The sequence below is a fragment of the Pleurodeles waltl genome, chromosome 3_2 (genome assembly GCF_031143425.1).
Source record: "Pleurodeles waltl isolate 20211129_DDA chromosome 3_2, aPleWal1.hap1.20221129, whole genome shotgun sequence".
Classification (NCBI taxonomy): Eukaryota; Metazoa; Chordata; class Amphibia; order Caudata; family Salamandridae; genus Pleurodeles; species Pleurodeles waltl.
The window spans coordinates 95,175,917-95,195,854 of NC_090441.1; the positions used below are offsets into that span (position 1 = coordinate 95,175,917).

At 60.1% G+C, this 19,938-nt stretch overlaps 1 protein-coding gene across 1 annotated transcript in view; it reads left to right on the top strand.

The window, feature by feature from the left end:
- Nucleotides 1-939: 939 nt before the first annotated feature.
- Nucleotides 940-19,938, top strand: part of LOC138286528 (sphingosine-1-phosphate transporter SPNS2-like) — a 283,111-nt gene continuing 264,112 nt past the window's right edge. Inside the window, exon 1 of the mRNA XM_069226889.1 lies at nucleotides 940-2,641. Within this exon, the coding sequence (XP_069082990.1) occupies nucleotides 2,401-2,641 (241 nt within the window). The 5' untranslated portion in view covers nucleotides 940-2,400. The remainder of the gene's footprint in view (nucleotides 2,642-19,938) is intronic.

A 19,938-nucleotide genomic window follows, 5' to 3' on the forward strand; every position in this document is an offset into this window, starting at 1 on the left:
AAAAATAATGCACTAATGCTGAGAACTACTGATACGCTCCCATTAAAAGTAATGCACCAGTCCTGAGAAGTGCTGCTACGCTCCTATTAAAAAGAATGCACCAGTGCTCAGAACTGCTGCTACGAGAACTTCTGGTATGCTTTCATTGAAAGTAATGCACCAGTGCTGAGAAGTGCTGCTACGAGAACTTCTGGTACTCTTCCATTAAAAGTAATGCACCAGTGCTGAGAAGTGCTATTACGCTGCCATCATTAAAAGTATTGCACCAGTGCTGAGAAGTGCTATTACGCTGCCATCATTAAAAGTATTGCACCAGTGATGAGAAGTGTTGCTATGCTCCCATTAAAAATAATGCACCGGTGCTGAGACATACTGGTATGCTCCCATTAAAAGTAATGAACCCGGGCTGAGAACTACTGATACGCTCCCATTAAAAGTAATGCAATAGTGCTGAGAAGTCATGCTGCTCTCACATTAAAGACATTACACTGGTGCTGAGAAGCACCGGTACGCTCTAATTAAAAGGAATGCACCAGTGCTGAGAACTGCTGCTACAAGAACTGCTGGTACTCTTCCGTTGAAAGTAATGCACCGGTGTGGAGAAGTGCAAGCACTCTGGCTTTCAAATTGAAAAGTGCAGGTACCGAGTACCTGCCCGCTTAAAGCGCTGGCAGTACCCCAGTATACTCCTGATACCAGGGGGCAGTGCCCTCGGCGGTATGTTGGACATTACTGAAGCACAGGCTGTGCGGGCCCCAAGGGCTCCAGCCCCCCCAGACCCTCCGAGGGGACCCGCCCGCCTGCCGGCACCGGGAGCGCGCGCTGCTTCGGCCTCTCCGGAGGGAGAGGAAGGATGGGTGGAAGGTGCAGCGGCTCCGGGGGAGGAGGCGGTGGGAGGAGAGAGGAGGGAAGAGGCGGGCCGAGGAGAGGGGCCGGGCTGCGGCATCTGTCAGCTTTAGAGCCAGGCCTGAGAGAAAGGAGCCAGGAGCCGGCTGTGCAGCGCCGACGACGGGGGCTTCTGGGAGCCATTCAGAACCAGGAACAGCGGAGCGGCTCCGGACCAGGGGCTCGGGCGGTGCCAGGACCCGCGGGAGAGGAGCTATACAGAACAAGGGTAGAAACACCAGGGCAGCGCTCCGACGCCAGGGCTAGCAAAACCAGGAGCTCCGGTGCCACCAGGAATAAGACATCGAGACCAGGACAACCGGAGGCACGAGGGACACCCGACGCTGGGGATGCGGCCCCGCAACCAGTGACGCCCAAGTCTGGGAGAGCAGAGTCTGAGGCCAGAACCAGGGACAGCACCGAGGTCTCCGGGATTAAACACACCCAGGACCGTCACTGAACCAGGAGCAGGACATACATCACAACCAGGGACGGGTGTGAGGACCGGCCAACCCAGAGACAGGGCCACGGACGGGTGTGAGGACCGGCCAACCCAGAGACAGGGCCAGGGACGGGTGTGAGGACCGGCCAACCCAGAGACAGGGCCAGGGAAGAGAGACAGGACCAGTGGTGTGAGGACCGGCCAACCCAGAGACAGGACCAGGGAAGGGTGTGAGGACCAGCCAACCCAGAGACAGGACCAGGGAAGGGTGCGAGGACCGGCCAACCCAGAGACAGGACCAGGGAAGGGTGTGAGGACCAGCCAACCCAGAGACAGGGCCAGGGACGGGTGTGAGGACCGGCCAACCCAGAGACAGGACCAGGGAAGGGTGTGAGGACCGGCCAACCCAGAGACAGGACCAGGGAAGCGTGTGAGGACCGGCCAACCCAGAGACTGGGCCAGGGAAGGGTGTGAGGACCGGCCAACCAAGGGACAGGACCAGGGAAGGGTGTGAGGACCGGCCAACGCAGAGACAGGTCTAGTTAAGGGTGTGAGGACCGGCCAACCAAGGGACAGGACCAGGGAAGGGTGTGAGGACCGGCCAACGCAGAGACAGGTCTAGTTAAGGGTGTGAGGACCGGCCTACCCAGAGACAGGACCAGCAAGCCCAGGGTGAACCAGGGAAGGGCGAGAGGCCCTGGCACCAGGAGCAGGACATATATCAGATCCAGGGAAGGGTGTGAGGTCCTGGTGTCAGCACCAGCCAGCCCAGAGATATCAGAACCAGCTAAGGGTCAGAGGAAGTGGTTCTGAGCCGGAGTAAGGACAGAGGTACAGGAACAAGGGCTGACCAGGGCAGTAGTACCAGGCTCTTTGGGTCCAAGTACTGCCCTCTCACTGGCAGGTGGCTGCTGAGGGGCACAGTCCAAGCCCAGAGCTGGACCCACCTCCCCATTCATTGCCTTTCCACCAGCAGCGCCCCCTCTCTGCGCCCCAACGGTGGCGGCCGTGGCTCCCCCTGGCACCCGGATCGCTGTGCCCTGGGGCCCCGAGGGCTCTCTGCCCAAGGGCCCATGATGTGCCTGGAGAGCAAGAGCTCGGGGAGCAGCCCGGACTGCAGCGGCTGCACGGGGGCTGGGGACGACGAGGAGGTGCAGACTCTCTCGGGCAGGATGAAGGACTCGGACACGGAGCTGGGACCACCACCGCCCGCCCCACACAAGCCCCGGAAGCTGGGCCGGGCCAGCGTGGCGGCCGCCGGGATCCTGAGTGTGGGAAACGTGCTGAACTACCTGGACAGGTACACGGTGGCAGGTAAGCTAGTCTCCTTCCTACGGCCGAGCCTCCGGGGTGGGGTGGGGGGGGGGTAGGTGGGCGCCTGCTGTTTGAAACAGACACCCCCTTGGGAACAGACACCCGCTCAAGGACAGAGACCCACTGATAGGGCCAGACAATCACTGACAGAGCCATTCACGGCACCAGCAGACCCCAGCTCACTGAAATTCACCCACCCTAATAGGAGCAGACACCTGCTGTTGAAAACCGACACCCCTTGGGAACAGACACCCGCTCATTCTGGAGAGACCCGGTGGTAGGACCAGACACTCATTAAAAGAACTAAGCACCAGTGCAAGAGAGTAGATCTCCACTCATTGAACGGCCTCCCACTTATGGGGGGACACCTGCTCATCGGAGCAGACACTCAAAGACAGAAGCAGGTAACAGTGCGAGGGAGCAGACACCCGCTCGTTGAAACTGGCACACTCATGCGAACAGACACCTACTAATGGGAACAGAGGCCAGCCCATGGGACGACCATCCACTGATGGAACAGACATCCACTCTTGAGCACAGACAGCCACCTATCTATGGGAGCAGCCACTGGCTCATGGGAAAAGGCCCCCACTCATGGGAACAGAGATCCACTCGTGGGAGCTGACACCCCCGCTCATGGAAACATGCACCTGCTCATGTGAACAGACATCTGCTCGTGACAGCAGACACCTTCTCATAAAAGAAAGCTAATTCATAGGAACAGGCACACCGTCATGAAAGCAGGCACACACCAATGAGAACATTTAATCAATCATGAGAAAAGACACCCGCACATTGAAACAGACTCCCGCTCTTTGGAACACATACTCAGGGAAACAGACACCCAAGGAGCAGACACTCATTCATCATTCCTCATGGGAACTGTCACTTACTTTCATAACAGACACCCGCTCCCCAGAAGAACAGTGTCACACGCTCGAGAAAGTATTCTCATAGGTGGGAAGAGGCACGCATACATAGCAAAGAATATCCAGCAATTGGAACAGACATCCAGTCATGAGAACAGACCTCCAGTTGCGAGAACTGAAACTTAACATTGGAACAGACACCGTCTCATGAGAATAATGACTAACCCATTCATTGGAGCAGATACGAATACGAAGAGACACTCTCTGGTTGTCACAACACCCACTCTTGGGACTAGATACCCAAACACGTGGACAGACAGCCATCCATTGTAATCAGTGCTCATTCATGAGAACAGACACTCATCGATGCAGACATCCACTGATGGGAACAAACATACAGACAGTTATGGGAAACCTAAGTTATTCATGGAAACACCATCTCACCCATAGGAACCACTCATGGGAACAGGGATCTGTGTCTCTTAACAATCATTCACCCACTGCAAAACACTCCCCTTTACGAGAGCACAAATCTGCTTGTGGGTCTCGCAGCCCCTCACAGAAGGCAAAAACCACTCATGGGAGCAGCGCATATTACTGGAACAGACACTCACTGAACGGAATGCAACATACCCATGAGAACAGCTTCACAACCATGGGGACATTTACACGTAAATACACACACAATACGGGGGGAACACAAAGAACCTCACTGGAACACCAAGCCCCTGATGGAACTCCCTGGAATGCAACCTGGCTCGTGTACACACCACACAACCCCACAGAACACCAATCGATGCATGTAAAACACCACAAAACCCCCCAGAACACCAATCGATGCAAGTAAACACCACACAGTTCCTTGGAACACTAACCGTCTCATGTAAACCCCAACCAAATCCTGGGAACGCCAACCAACTCATGCAAATACCAACCAACTCATGCAAATACCAACCAACTACCGGGAACACCAACCTATTCATGGCAAATCTGCCCCACTCATGGGAAAATACAACCACCCTAGGGGGCACAAAGTACCCCATGACAACACCAACTCATTCACGGCACAATGTACCAACTATTTTCAGTACCAACCGACTCATTTACACACCACAACCTCTTAGGAACATCAACCAACTCATGTAAACCAAACTACCTGCTGGTCATAGAACCACCAAATGCGACCACCAACCTACTCATGACAGCCCTACCCCGCACGGTGGAGGAGAAGTCATGGGGACAGAATAAAATGTGTGGGAACAAACCCTTTCTCTGGCAACCAAAAGTGATGCATGGAAGTGAACACAACCCCGCTCACTGGGTCAGACACGTACTCGAGGAAACAGACATCCAAAACTGAGAATATGAACCCACTGATAACCCACAGCCAGTCAGAGACGCCCACACCCGGGCATGGCCACCACGACGCGCTGGTTGGGAGCCACACTTCACCGGTGTGAGTGAACTTCTGCTCGTGCAAACACACTCACCCAGCGGGGGGTGCTAGGTTCATTGCTTAATCCTAGGTCAGTGCAACCCACCACCCTGCAGATTCCAAATATTTCACCCTAGATATGTTTGTGATTTATATAACCCTTACACCAGCCTGTACCCCTCGTTAGCACTCTCACTGAAGGCGAGTGTGCGGGTTCATTCACAGGGAGATGCCGTAATTACCAGGGGTCAGATAATCTGGGCCAGGGTGGTCGGGAGCTGATGTCAGTTCCAAGACGAGGTCCCCGTGGCCACCGGAGTGAGGGGGAGTGGCTATGGAGGGGAATGTTTGTCGTTTACCGATACTTGTTTATATTTGCGGTTTTATATAGCGCCGACAGTGCCCGAAGGTGCTAGAGCGCTTTACAGCAGAAGTCGCACACTGCATGAGAATCGTAAAGTTCTGTGGCACGGCCAGCGGAGTGGCACGCTGTGACCAAGCAGGAGGCCCGGGGGTTGGGACAGAGTCACGGGGGCTCAGGGTAAGGTCTCAGACACACAGCCAGGTGGTCTGATCCTGGAGATTAAGGGGGGCTGTAGAGTCACAGAGCAGGGCGAGGGCAAACACTGTGAAGGGGCCTTAGGTCGAGGGCTGTCCTGGGCAGGAAGTGGAATTGTCCAGCAGACACACGTGCGCTACTGACGAGGGACTCGTTCAAGTGTCTGTCAGTGTTAGTTGCTGTTGCAAAAGAACCGTGGGCAACAGAAAGGGGGCCCCGGGACCCTTGACCTCAGTGCGTACGAGGGTGCGGGTGGGAGGGGGCGCTCCCGTGTCTGGGGAGGATGGCATGCGTGGGAGAGCGCTCAGATGAGATGCGCAGGGAAGTTCCCTGCTCTATGTATCCAATAGTGTGAAGGCGGCATCGTGCCTGCTGGAGTCGTGTCTCTAGCGCCAAGCATCCGCTTTCAGCCGCTGTCTCCGGTCAGCGTGCACGATGCAAGCGGGCAGTGAGACAGATTGTCAATTTCTAGGCGGAGAGTAGGAGTCCACGACGGTTTAAAACCATTTGACCAGGATCACACAGGTAAAGCAGGAATGTTGGTATATTCGTCGTGTCCAGGGGTTCAGCCCGACACCCGCATATATATAACGGGTAGTGCGCCCTGGGCTTCCCAATGAACAGACCATACACGTGAGCTGACACATTCTCACTCTTAGAGCATCACATGTGTTCCCTGTGCACTCACTACCACATGCACCAACCCACCGTGCACACACAACCCCCGCAGACACTCTGAGCATATACAGTGCTGTATGCCAGCTCCCCCTGTGCAGTGAACATCAATCCATGGTACACCAACCACCTAACTAACCACCCGCCACCGTGCCTACAACCACCTACACATCCGTCCCCTGTAGCCCTCCTGCACACCAGGCCCGCTACTCCAAACTCTGTACAACCCCCTGAACAGTAACCCATGGTGCCCTGTAGGACTGTATATAACTACCCGCGAACACCAGCCCCTGTATACAGCCACCTGATCCACCCACTGCACACCAACCCCCTGCAAACTACCCCTTAGCAGCCCAACCCCTGCACTACACGTCCATACATCCAAACCCTGCACACCAAACCCCTGTACTCCAAACCCTGCACCCCAACCCCCTGTACTCCAAACCCTGCACACTAACCCCCTGTACTCCAAACCCTGCACACCAAACCCCTGAACACTAACCCCTAGAAGCCCAACCCCCTACACTACACGTCCATACACCCAACCTTGCGCACCAACCCATATGAATACACCAACCCGAACAAAAGCCCCTTATATGCCATCAGTCTTCACACCAACACCCTGCACTCCAAACCCTGTAGACCAAACCCCTGTACTCCAAACCCTGCACACCAACCCCCTGTGCTCCAAACCCTGCACACCAACCCCCTGCAAACCATCCTCCTGCACACCAACCCTCTGCAAACCATCCTCCTGCATACCAACCCCCGTCCTCCAAACCCTGCACACCAACCCCCTGTGCTTCAAACCCTGCTCACCAACCCCCTGCAAAACCATCCTGCTGCACACCAACCCTCTGCAAACCATCCTCCTGCACCCCAACCCCCTGTACTTCAAACACTGCACACCAACCCCCTGTGCTCCAAACCCTGCACACCAACCCCCTGCAAACCATCCTTCTGCACACCAGCCCCCTGTACTCCAAACCCTGCACACCAATCACCTGCAAAACATCCTCCTGCACACCAACTCCCTGTGCTCCAAAGCCTGCACACCAACCCCCTGTACTCCAAACCCTGCACACCAACCCCCTGTACTCCATCCCTGCACACCAGCCCCCTGTCCTCCAAACCCTGTACACCAACCCCATGAACACTAACCACTAGAAGCCCAACCCCCTACACTACACGTCCATACACCCAACCTTGCGCACCAACCCCTATGAATACAACAACCCGAACAAAAGCCCCTTGTATGCCACCAGTCTTCATACCCACACCCTGCACTCCAAACCCTGTAGACCAACCCCCTGTACTCCAAACCCTGCACACCAACCCCCTGTACTCCAACCCTGCACACTAACCCCCTGTGCGCCAAACCCTGCACATCAACCCCCTGCAAACCGTCCTCCTGCACACCAACCCTCTGCAAACCATCCTCCTGCACACCAACCCCCTCTGCGCCAAACCCTGCACACCAGCCCCTGGCTCCGCACCCTGCAAACCAATCACCTGCAAACCATCCTCCTGCACACCAACCCCCTGTACTCCAAACCCTGCACACCAACCCTCTCTGCTCCAAACCCTGCTCACCAACCCCCTGCAAAGCATCCTCCTGCACAACTGTACTCCAAACCATACACACAAATCCCTTGTACTCCAAACCCTGCACACCAGCACCCTGTGCGCCAAACTCTGCACACCAACCCCCTGCAAACCATCCTCCTGCACAACCAAGCCCCTGTACTCCAAACCCTGCACACCAACCCTGTGCGCCAAACCCTGCACACCAACCCCCTGCAAACCATCCTCCTGCACACCAGCCCCCTGTACTCCAAACTCTGCACACCAATCACCTGCAAATCATCCTCCTGCACACCAATCCCCTGTACGCCAAACCCTGCACACCTGTACTCCAAACCCTACACACAAACCCTGTGTACTCCAAACCCTGCACGCCAACACCCTGAAATCTAACCCCCAGCATCCCAACCTCCTACACTACACGTCCATACATCCAACCTTGCACACCAACCCCTATAAATACAGCCACCCAATCAAAAGCCCATTGTATGCCATCAGTCTTCACACCAACACCCTGCACGCCACCTCTCTGCACACCAACACACTGCACTCATTTCCTACACACAAACCCCTGCACGCCACCCATGTGCACACCATCACACTGCACTCCTCTCCTACACACAAACCCCTGCACGCCACCCATGTGCACACCAACACACTGCACTAATTTCCCGCACACAAACCCCTGCACACCAACACCCTGTACTCACCCCTGAACACATCCCCCTTGAACACCAAACGTCAGTACCCATCCCATCTATAAAGTCACTGGCGCACCCTCACACCATGCACACACCCCTGCACCATGCATACACCCTCCACACCACCACCCCTCCCACCAACCCCCAGCGCTCCACAAACAAGTCCCAGCACCGCATTCGATGCAGATATGGCGGGAGCAGTAAGTACTGCAGTGTGAGGTTCAGTGCAACCACTGTCCTACCCAGGTCCCACGCACACCCCGACAGCCAGATCCATGCCACCTGGCGCCCATAGAAGCGCTGCCCCGGGCTGCTGCCCATCGCCCTCCCCGCGGACTGGGAGCCCTGGCTCTCTTCGGGGATGAGGAGGTGGCCCGGGGGCTAAGTGCTGCTTGTTCCCTCCTGTAAATCCACGGTGTGCTCGAAGGTCGCGTGCCCTGTCCAAGGTCGCGCGCATCCACCGAGGGGGGCGGGCAGGGGAGACGGGGGCCGCGGTGCGGGCGCTGCTCGGGCTTTACGCTTCATCCATCGGACCCAGCAGCATTCATGGGCTTGGGGGAAGAGGTGTGTGTGCCCGGGTGCTATGCATGGCGATGGAGGGCACCGTGAGGTGCCAGTGCGCGCCGGGGAGGCCCGATGCAGTGCCTGTGTGGTGTGTTCCAGGGGTGGAAGTGGTGTGCCCGGGTGCTATGCATGGCGATGGAGGGCACCGTGAGGTGCCAGTGCGCTCCGGGGAGGCCCGATGCAGTGCCTGTGTGGTGTGTTCCAGGGGTGGAAGTGGTGTGCCCGGGTGCTATGCATGGCGAAGGAGGGCACGGTTAGGTGCCAGTGCGCTCCGGGGAGGCCCGATGCAGTGCCTGTGTGGTGTGTTCCAGGGGTGGAAGTGGTGTGCCCGGGTGCTATGCATGGCGATGGAGGGCACCGTGAGGTGCCAGTGCGCTCCGGGGAGGCCCGATGCACAGTGCCTGTGTGGTGTGTTCCAGGGGTGGAAGTGGTGTGCCCGGGTGCTATGCATGGCGATGGAGGGCACCGTGAGGTGCCAGTGCGCGCCGGGGAGGCCCGATGCAGTGCCTGTGTGGTGTGTTCCAGGGGTGGAAGTGGTGTGCCCGGGTGCTATGCATGGCGATGGAGGGCACCGTGAGGTGCCAGTGCGCGCCGGGGAGGCCCGATGCAGTGCCTGTGTGGTGTGTTCCAGGGGTGGAAGTGGTGTGCCCGGGTGCTATGCATGGCGATGGAGGGCACCGTGAGGTGCCAGTGCGCGCCGGGGAGGCCCGATGCAGTGCCTGTGTGGTGTGTTCCAGGGGTGGAAGTGGTGTGCCCGGGTGCTATGCATGGCGAAGGAGGGCACGGTTAGGTGCCAGTGCGCTCCGGGGAGGCCCGATGCAGTGCCTGTGTGGTGTGTTCCAGGGGTGGAAGTGGTGTGCCCGGGTGCTATGCATGGCGATGGAGGGCACCGTGAGGTGCCAGTGCGCGCCGGGGAGGCCCGATGCAGTGCCTGTGTGGTGTGTTCCAGGGGTGGAAGTGGTGTGCCCGGGTGCTATGCATGGCGATGGAGGGCACCGTGAGGTGCCAGTGCGCTCCGGGGAGGCCCGATGCACAGTGCCTGTGTGGTGTGTTCCAGGGGTGGAAGTGGTGTGCCCGGGTGCTATGCATGGCGATGGAGGGCACCGTGAGGTGCCAGTGCGCTCCGGGGAGGCCCGATGCAGTGCCTGTGTGGTGTGTTCCAGGGGTGGAAGTGGTGTGCCCGAGTGCTATGCATGGCGATGGAGGGCACCGTGAGGTGCCAGTGCGCTCCGGGGAGGCCCGATGCAGTGCCTGTGTGGTGTGTTCCAGGGGTGGAAGTGGTGTGCCCGAGTGCTATGCATGGCGATGGAGGGCACCGTGAGGTGCCAGTGCGCTCCGGGGAGGCCCGATGCAGTGCCTGTGTGGTGTGTTCCAGGGGTGGAAGTGGTGTGCCCGGGTGCTATGCATGGCGATGGAGGGCACCGTGAGGTGCCAGTGCGCGCCGGGGAGGCCCGATGCACAGTGCCTGTGTGGTGTGTTCCAGGGGTGGAAGTGGTGTGCCCGGGTGCTATGCATGGCGAAGGAGGGCACGGTTAGGTGCCAGTGCGCTCCGGGGAGGCCCGATGCAGTGCCTGTGTGGTGTGTTCCAGGGGTGGAAGTGGTGTGCCCGGGTGCTATGCATGGCGATGGAGGGCACCGTGAGGTGCCAGTGCGCGCCGGGGAGGCCCGATGCAGTGCCTGTGTGGTGTGTTCCAGGGGTGGAAGTGGTGTGCCCGGGTGCTATGCATGGCGATGGAGGGCACCGTGAGGTGCCAGTGCGCGCCGGGGAGGCCCGATGCAGTGCCTGTGTGGTGTGTTCCAGGGGTGGAAGTGGTGTGCCCGGGTGCTATGCATGGCGATGGAGGGCACCGTGAGGTGCCAGTGCGCGCCGGGGAGGCCCGATGCAGTGCCTGTGTGGTGTGTTCCAGGGGTGGAAGTGGTGTGCCCGGGTGCTATGCATGGCGATGGAGGGCACCGTGAGGTGCCAGTGCGCGCCGGGGAGGCCCGATGCAGTGCCTGTGTGGTGTGTTCCAGGGGTGGAAGTGGTGTGCCCGGGTGCTATGCATGGCGAAGGAGGGCACGGTTAGGTGCCAGTGCGCTCCGGGGAGGCCCGATGCAGTGCCTGTGTGGTGTGTTCCAGGGGTGGAAGTGGTGTGCCCGGGTGCTATGCATGGCGATGGAGGGCACCGTGAGGTGCCAGTGCGCGCCGGGGAGGCCCGATGCAGTGCCTGTGTGGTGTGTTCCAGGGGTGGAAGTGGTGTGCCCGGGTGCTATGCATGGCGATGGAGGGCACCGTGAGGTGCCAGTGCGCGCCGGGGAGGCCCGATGCAGTGCCTGTGTGGTGTGTTCCAGGGGTGGAAGTGGTGTGCCCGGGTGCTATGCATGGCGATGGAGGGCACCGTGAGGTGCCAGTGCGCTCCGGGGAGGCCCGATGCACAGTGCCTGTGTGGTGTGTTCCAGGGGTGGAAGTGGTGTGCCCGGGTGCTATGCATGGCGATGGAGGGCACCGTGAGGTGCCAGTGCGCTCCGGGGAGGCCCGATGCAGTGCCTGTGTGGTGTGTTCCAGGGGTGGAAGTGGTGTGCCCGGGTGCTATGCATGGCGATGGAGGGCACCGTGAGGTGCCAGTGCGCTCCGGGGAGGCCCGATGCACAGTGCCTGTGTGGTGTGTTCCAGGGGTGGAAGTGGTGTGCCCGGGTGCTATGCATGGCGATGGAGGGCACCGTGAGGTGCCAGTGCGCTCCGGGGAGGCCCGATGCAGTGCCTGTGTGGTGTGTTCCAGGGGTGGAAGTGGTGTGCCCGAGTGCTATGCATGGCGATGGAGGGCACCGTGAGGTGCCAGTGCGCTCCGGGGAGGCCCGATGCAGTGCCTGTGTGGTGTGTTCCAGGGGTGGAAGTGGTGTGCCCGAGTGCTATGCATGGCGATGGAGGGCACCGTGAGGTGCCAGTGCGCTCCGGGGAGGCCCGATGCAGTGCCTGTGTGGTGTGTTCCAGGGGTGGAAGTGGTGTGCCCGGGTGCTATGCATGGCGATGGAGGGCACCGTGAGGTGCCAGTGCGCGCCGGGGAGGCCCGATGCACAGTGCCTGTGTGGTGTGTTCCAGGGGTGGAAGTGGTGTGCCCGGGTGCTATGCATGGCGAAGGAGGGCACGGTTAGGTGCCAGTGCGCTCCGGGGAGGCCCGATGCAGTGCCTGTGTGGTGTGTTCCAGGGGTGGAAGTGGTGTGCCCGGGTGCTATGCATGGCGATGGAGGGCACCGTGAGGTGCCAGTGCGCGCCGGGGAGGCCCGATGCAGTGCCTGTGTGGTGTGTTCCAGGGGTGGAAGTGGTGTGCCCGGGTGCTATGCATGGCGATGGAGGGCACCGTGAGGTGCCAGTGCGCGCCGGGGAGGCCCGATGCAGTGCCTGTGTGGTGTGTTCCAGGGGTGGAAGTGGTGTGCCCGGGTGCTATGCATGGCGATGGAGGGCACCGTGAGGTGCCAGTGCGCGCCGGGGAGGCCCGATGCAGTGCCTGTGTGGTGTGTTCCAGGGGTGGAAGTGGTGTGCCCGGGTGCTATGCATGGCGATGGAGGGCACCGTGAGGTGCCAGTGCGCGCCGGGGAGGCCCGATGCAGTGCCTGTGTGGTGTGTTCCAGGGGTGGAAGTGGTGTGCCCGGGTGCTATGCATGGCGAAGGAGGGCACGGTTAGGTGCCAGTGCGCTCCGGGGAGGCCCGATGCAGTGCCTGTGTGGTGTGTTCCAGGGGTGGAAGTGGTGTGCCCGGGTGCTATGCATGGCGATGGAGGGCACCGTGAGGTGCCAGTGCGCGCCGGGGAGGCCCGATGCAGTGCCTGTGTGGTGTGTTCCAGGGGTGGAAGTGGTGTGCCCGGGTGCTATGCATGGCGATGGAGGGCACCGTGAGGTGCCAGTGCGCGCCGGGGAGGCCCGATGCAGTGCCTGTGTGGTGTGTTCCAGGGGTGGAAGTGGTGTGCCCGGGTGCTATGCATGGCGATGGAGGGCACCGTGAGGTGCCAGTGCGCTCCGGGGAGGCCCGATGCACAGTGCCTGTGTGGTGTGTTCCAGGGGTGGAAGTGGTGTGCCCGGGTGCTATGCATGGCGATGGAGGGCACCGTGAGGTGCCAGTGCGCTCCGGGGAGGCCCGATGCAGTGCCTGTGTGGTGTGTTCCAGGGGTGGAAGTGGTGTGCCCGCGTGCTATGCATGGCGATGGAGGGCACCGTGAGGTGCCAGTGCGCTCCGGGGAGGCCCGATGCAGTGCCTGTGTGGTGTGTTCCAGGGGTGGAAGTGGTGTGCCCGGGTGCTATGCATGGCGATGGAGGGCACCGTGAGGTGCCAGTGCGCGCCGGGGAGGCCCGATGCACAGTGCCTGTGTGGTGTGTTCCAGGGGTGGAAGTGGTGTGCCCGGGTGCTATGCATGGCGATGGAGGGCACCGTGAGGTGCCAGTGCGCGCCGGGGAGGCCCGATGCAGTGCCTGTGTGGTGTGTTCCAGGGGTGGAAGTGGTGTGCCCGGGTGCTATGCATGGCGATGGAGGGCACCGTGAGGTGCCAGTGCGCGCCGGGGAGGCCCGATGCAGTGCCTGTGTGGTGTGTTCCAGGGGTGGAAGTGGTGTGCCCGGGTGCTATGCATGGCGATGGAGGGCACCGTGAGGTGCCAGTGCGCGCCGGGGAGGCCCGATGCAGTGCCTGTGTGGTGTGTTCCAGGGGTGGAAGTGGTGTGCCCGGGTGCTATGCATGGCGAAGGAGGGCACGGTTAGGTGCCAGTGCGCGCCGGGGAGGCCCGATGCACAGTGCCTGTGTGATGTGTGACAGGGGTGGAGTGTGTGCCCCAGTGCTCTGGGTGACGAAGGAGCACATTGTTAGGTGATAGTGCGCCGGAGAGGCCCGGGTACGAGTGTCTGTGACTTTGTTTGCCTCTCCTTGACCCCAGACACGCGCAGCATCCGCCGCCCCCAGGCACACCGCAGCCACCCCAGAGCGGCACCTCACAGGTACTTCACGTGAGCGCGCCTGTGCGCGCGGCGGCCTCACCACTCCGCACGTTGTTGCAGAGGAGTGCGCAGCGGCTATGTGGTGGAGGCGGGGGAGGGAGTACCGTGTGTTGTCTCTGTGTATGTGATTCTGTGTGTCCAGGACGGGAGGGGGCGTGCTGCAGCTGTCGGTGGACGGTGCATGCCTTGGGGGGATGCTGCAGTGTGTATGGGCTGCGGGAAGTACATACCTTGGAGGGATGCTGCAGTGTGTATGGGCTGCGGAGAGTGCATGCCTTGGGGGGATGCTGCAGTGTGTATGGGCTGCGGAGAGTACATGCCTTGGAGGGATGCTGCAGTGTGCAATGTGTATGGGCTGCGGAGAGTGCATGCCTTGGAGGGAGGCTGCACTGTGTATGGGCTGCGGAGAGTGCATCCCTTGGAGGGATGCTGCAGTGTGCTGTGTGTATGGGCTGAGGAGCGTGCATGTCTTGTAGGGAGGCTGCAGTGTGTATGGGCTGCAGAGAGTGCCTGCCTTGGAGGGATGCTGCAGTGTGTATGGGCTGCGGGGAGTGCATGGCTTGGAGGGAAGCTGCAGTGTGTATGGGCTGCGTAGAGTACATGCCTTGGAGGGATGCTGCAGTGTGCAGTGTGTATGGGCTGCGGAGAGAGCATGCCTTGGAGGGAGGCTGCACTGTGTATGGGCTGCAGAGAGTGCATCCCTTGGAGGGATGCTGCAGTGTGCAGTGTTTATGGGCTGAGGAGCGTGCATGCCTTGTAGGGAGGCTGCAGTATGTATGGGCTGGGAGAGTGCCTGCCTTGGAGGGATGTTGCAGTGTGCAGTGTGTATGGCCTGCGGACAGTGCATGGCTTGGAGGGAAGCTGCAGTGTGTATGGGCTGAGAAGAGTGCATGCCTTGAAGGGAGGCTGCAGTGTGTATGGGCTGCAGAGAGGGCATGCCTTGGAGGGATGCTGCAGTGTGCAGTGTTTATGGGCTGCGAAGACTGCATGGCTTGGAGGGAGGCTGCAGTGTGTATGGGCTGCGGAGAGTGCTTGCCTTGGAGGGAGGCTGCAGTGTGCAGTGTGTATGGGCTGCGGAGAGTGCATGGCTTGGAGGGATGCTTCAGAGTGTATGGGCTGCGGAGAGTGCCTGCCTTGGAGGGATGCTGCAGTGTGCATTGTGTGCAGCCTCCAAGGAAGGAAGGGTTGTGCGGCTGATATTGAGGTGCATGCCTTGGAGGTTTGCTGCAGGGTGTGCCGTCAGCCCATCGCCCTTCCTCGTCGTGTGGGCGTAGAGAGTGCCTCCCTCGGAGGGTTGGTGCCCATGCACTGCATCTGCAGTGTGCAGCATGCACTCAGCATGGGGAGGAAGCGCGGTGGGCTGACGGCCGAGTGCATGCCTTGGGGGCATGCTGCAGTGTGCAGTGTGTATGGGCTGCAGAGAGTGCATGCCTCGGAGGGATGCTGCAGTGTGCAGTGTGTATGGGCTGTGGAGAGTGCATGCCTTGGGGGGATGCTGCAGTGTGCATGGGCTGCGTAGAGTGCATGCCTTGGGGGGATGCTGCAGTGTGCACTGTGTATGGGCTGTGGAGAGTGCATGCCTTGGGGGCATGCTGCAGTGTGCAGTGTGTATGGGTTGCAGAGAGTGCATGCCTTGGGCGGATGCTGCAGTGTGCAGTGTGTATGGGCTGCGGAGAGTGCATGCCTTTTGGGGATGCTGCAGTGTGTATGGGCTGGACACAGTGCATACCTTGGGGGGATGCTGCAGTGTGCAGGGTGTATGGGCTGTGAAGAGTGCATGCCTTGGGGGCATGCTGCAGTGTGCAGTGTGTATGTGCTGCGGAGAGTGCATGCATTGGGGGTATGCTGCAGTGTCTAAGGCTGCGGTGAGTGCATGCTTTGGAGGGATGCTGCGGTGTGTATGGGCTGCGGAGAGTGCATGCCTTGTGGGGATGCTGCAGTGTGTATGGGCTGCAGAGAGTGCATGCCTTGGGGGGATGCTGCAGTGTGTATGGGCTGCGGAGAGTGCATGCCTTGGGGGGATGCTGCAGTGTGTATGGGCTGCGGAGAGTGCATGCCTTGGGGGCATGCTGCATTGTGCAGTGTGTATGGGCTGCGGAGAGTGCATGCCTTGGGGGGATGCTGCAGTGTGCACTGTGTATGGGCTGCCGAGAGAGCATGCCTTGGGGGGATGCTGCAGTGTGTATGGGCTGCGGAGAGTGCAAGCCTTGGGGGCATGCTGCAGTGTCCAGTGTGTATGGGCTGCGGAGAGTGCATGCCTCGGAGGGATGCTGCAGTGTGTATGGGCTGCGGAGAGTGCAAGCCTTGGGGGGATGTTGCAGTGTGTATGGGCTGCGGAGAGTGCATGCCTTGGAGGGATGCTGCAGTGTGCAGTGTAGATGGACTGCAGAGAGTGCATGCCTTGGGGGGATGCTGCAATGTGCACTGTGTATGGGCTGCGGAGAATGCATGCCTTGGGGGGATGCTGCAGTGTGTATGGGCTGCGGAGAGTGCAAGCCTTGGGGGGATGTTGCAGTGTGCAGTGTGCATGGACTGCAAGAGTGCATGCCTTGGGGGATGCTGCAGTGTGCACTGTGTATGGGCTGCGGAGAGTGCATGCCTTGGGGGAAGGCTGCAGTGTGTATGGGCTGTGGAGAGTGCATGCCTTGGGGGGATGCTGCAGTGTGTATGGGCTGCAGAGAGTGCCTGCCTTGGGGGCATGCTGCAGTGTGCAGTGTGTATGGGCTGCAGAGAGTGCATGCCTTGGGGGGATCCTGCAGTGTGTATGGGCTGCGGAGAGTGCATGCCTTGGAGGGATACTGCAGTGTGCAGTGTGTATGGGCTACAGAGAGTGCATGCCTTGGGGGGATGCTGCAGTGTGTATGGGCTGCGGAGAGTGCCTGCCTTGCAGGGATACTGCAGTGTGCAGTGTGTGCAGCCTCCAAGGAAGGAAGGGTTGTGCGGCTGATATTGAGGTGCATGCCTTGGAGGGATGCTGCAGGATGTGCCGTCACCCCATCGCCCTTCCTCCTCGTGGGGGCGTAGAGAGTGCCTCCCTTGTAGGGTTGGTGCCCATGCACTGCATCTGCAGTGTGCAGCATGCACGCAGCATGGGGAGGAAGGGCGGTGGGCTGACGGCCGAGTGCATGCCTTGGGGGCATGCTGCAGTGTGCAGTGTGTATGGGCTGCGGAGAGTGCATGCCTTGGAGGGATGCTGCAGTGTGCAGTGTGTATGGGCTGCGTAGAATGCATGCCTTGGGGGGATGCTGCAGTGTGTATGGGCTGCGTAGAGTGCATGCCTTGGGGGGATGCTGCAGTGTGCAGTGCGAATGGGCTGTGGAGAGTGCATGCCTTGGGGGGATGCTGCAGTGTGCAGTGTGTATGGGCTGCACAGAGTGCATGCCTTGGGCAGATGCTGCAGTGTGCAGTGTGTATGGGCTGTGGAGAGTGCATGCCTTTTGGGGATGCTGCAGTGTGTATGGGCTGGGGATAGTGCATGCCTTGGGGGGGTGCAGCAGTGTGTATGGGCTATGGAGAGTGCATGCTTTGGGGGCATGCTGCAGTGTGCAGTGTGTATGGGCTGCGGAGAGTGCATGCCTTGGGGGGGTATGCTGCAGTGTGTAAGGCTGTGGTGAGTGCATGCTTTGGAGGGATGCTCCAGTGTGTATGGGCTGTGGAGAGTGCATGCCTTGAGGGGATGCTGCAGTGTGTATGGGCTGCGGAGAGTACATGCCTTGGGGGGATGCTGCAGTGTGCAGTGTGTATGGGCTGCAGAGAGTGCATGCCTTGAGCGGATGCTGCAGTGTGTATGGGCTGCGGAGAGTGCATGCCTTGGGGGGATTCAGCAGTGTGTATGGGCTGCGGTGAGTGCCTGCCTTGGGGGGTGCTGCAGTGTGTATGGGCTGTGGAGAGTGCATGCCTTGGGGGGGGCTGCAGTGTGTATGGGCTGCGGAGAGTGCATCCCTTGGGGGGATGCTGCAGTGTGTATGGGCTGCGGAGAGTGCATGCCTTGGGGGGGATGCTGCAGTGTGCAGTGTGTATGGGCTGCGGAGAGTGCATGCCTTGGGGGGATGCTGCAGTGTGCAATGTGTATGGGCTGCGGAGAGTGCATGGCTTGGAGGGAGGCTGCAGTGTGTATGGGCTGCGGAGAGTGCATGCCTTGGGGGCATGCTGCAGTGTGCAGTGTGTATGGGCTGCGGAGAGTGCATCCCTTGGGGGGATGCTGCAGTGTGCAGTGTGTATGGGCTGCGGAGAGTGCATCCCTTGGGGGCATGCTGCAGTGTGCAGTGTGTATGGGCTGCGGAGAGTGCATGCCTTGGAGGGATACTGCAGTGTGCAGTGTGTATGGGCTGCAGAGAGTGCATGCCTTGGGGGGATGCTGCAGTGTGCAGTGTGTATGGGCTGCGGAGAGTGCATCCCTTGGGGGGATGCTGCAGTGTGTATGGGCTGCGGAGAGTGCATGCCTTGGGGGGATGCTGCAGTGTGCAGTGTGTATGGGCTGCGGAGAGTGCATGCCTTGGGGGGGGGGGGTATGCTGCAGTGTGTAAGGCTGTGGTGAGTGCATGCTTTGGAGGGATGCTCCAGTGTGTATGGGCTGTGGAGAGTGCATGCCTTGAGGGGATGCTGCAGTGTGTATGGGCTGCGGAGAGTACATGCCTTGGGGGGATGCTGCAGTGTGTAAGGCTGTGGTGAGTGCATGCTTTGGAGGGATGCTGCAGTGTGTATGGGCTGCGGAGAGTGCATGCCATGAGGGGATGCTGCAGTGTGTATGGGCTGCGGAGACTGCATGTCTTGGGGGGATGCTGCAGTGTGTATGGGCTGCGGAGAGTGCATGCCTTGGGGGCATGCTGCATTGTGCAGTATGTATGGGCTGCAGAGAGTGCCTGCCTTGACGGCATGCTGCAGTGTGCAGTGTGTATGAGCTGCGGAGAGTGCATGCCTTGGGGGGATGCTGCAGTGTGCAGTGTGTATGGGCTGCAGAGAGTTCATGCCTTGAGGGGATGCTGCAGTGTGTATGGGCTGCGGAGAGTGCATGCCTTGGGGGGATGCAGCAGTGTGTATGGACTGCGGTGAGTGCCTGCCTTGGGGGGTGCTGCAGTGTGTATTGCCTGTGGAGAGTGCATGCCTTGGGGGGGGGCTGCAGTGTGGATGGGCTGCGGAGAGTGCATCCCTTGGGGGGATGCTGCAGTGTGTATGGGCTGCGGAGAGTGCATGCCTTGGGGGGGATGCTGCAGTGTGCAGTGTGTATGGGCTGCGGAGAGTGCATGCCTACGGGGGATGCTGCAGTGTGCAATGTGTATGGGCTGCGGAGAGTGCATGGCTTGGAGGGAGGCTGCAGTGTGTATGGGCTGCGGAGAGTGCATGCCTTGGGGCATGCTGCAGTGTGCAGTGTGTATGGGCTGCGGAGAGTGCATCCCTTGGGGGGATGCTGCAGTGTGTATGGACTGCGGAGAGTGCATCCCTTGGGGGCATGCTGCAGTGTGCAGTGTGTATGGGCTGCGGAGAGTGCATACCTTGGGGGGATGCTGCAGTGTGTAAGGCTGTGGTGAGTGCATTCTTTGGAGGGATGCTGCAGTGTGTATGGGCTGCGGAGAGTGCATGCCATGAGGGGATGCTGCAGTGTGTATGGGCTGCGGAGAGTGCATGCCTTGGGGGGATGCTGCAGTGTGTATGGGCTGCAGAGAGTGCATGCCTTGGGGGCATGCTGCATTGTGCAGTGTGTATGGGCTGCAGAGAGTATGGGCTGCAGAGAGTGCCTGCCTTGACGGCATGCTGCAGTGTGCAGTGTGTATGGGCTGCGGAGAGTGCATGCCTTGGGGGGATGCTGCAGTGTGCAGTGTGTATGGGCTGCAGAGAGTGCATGCCTTGAGGGGATGCTGCAGTGTGTATGGGCTGCGGAGAGTGCATGCCTTGGGGGGATGCAGCAGTGTGTATGGGCTGCAGTGAGTGCCTGCCTTGGGGGGTGCTGCAG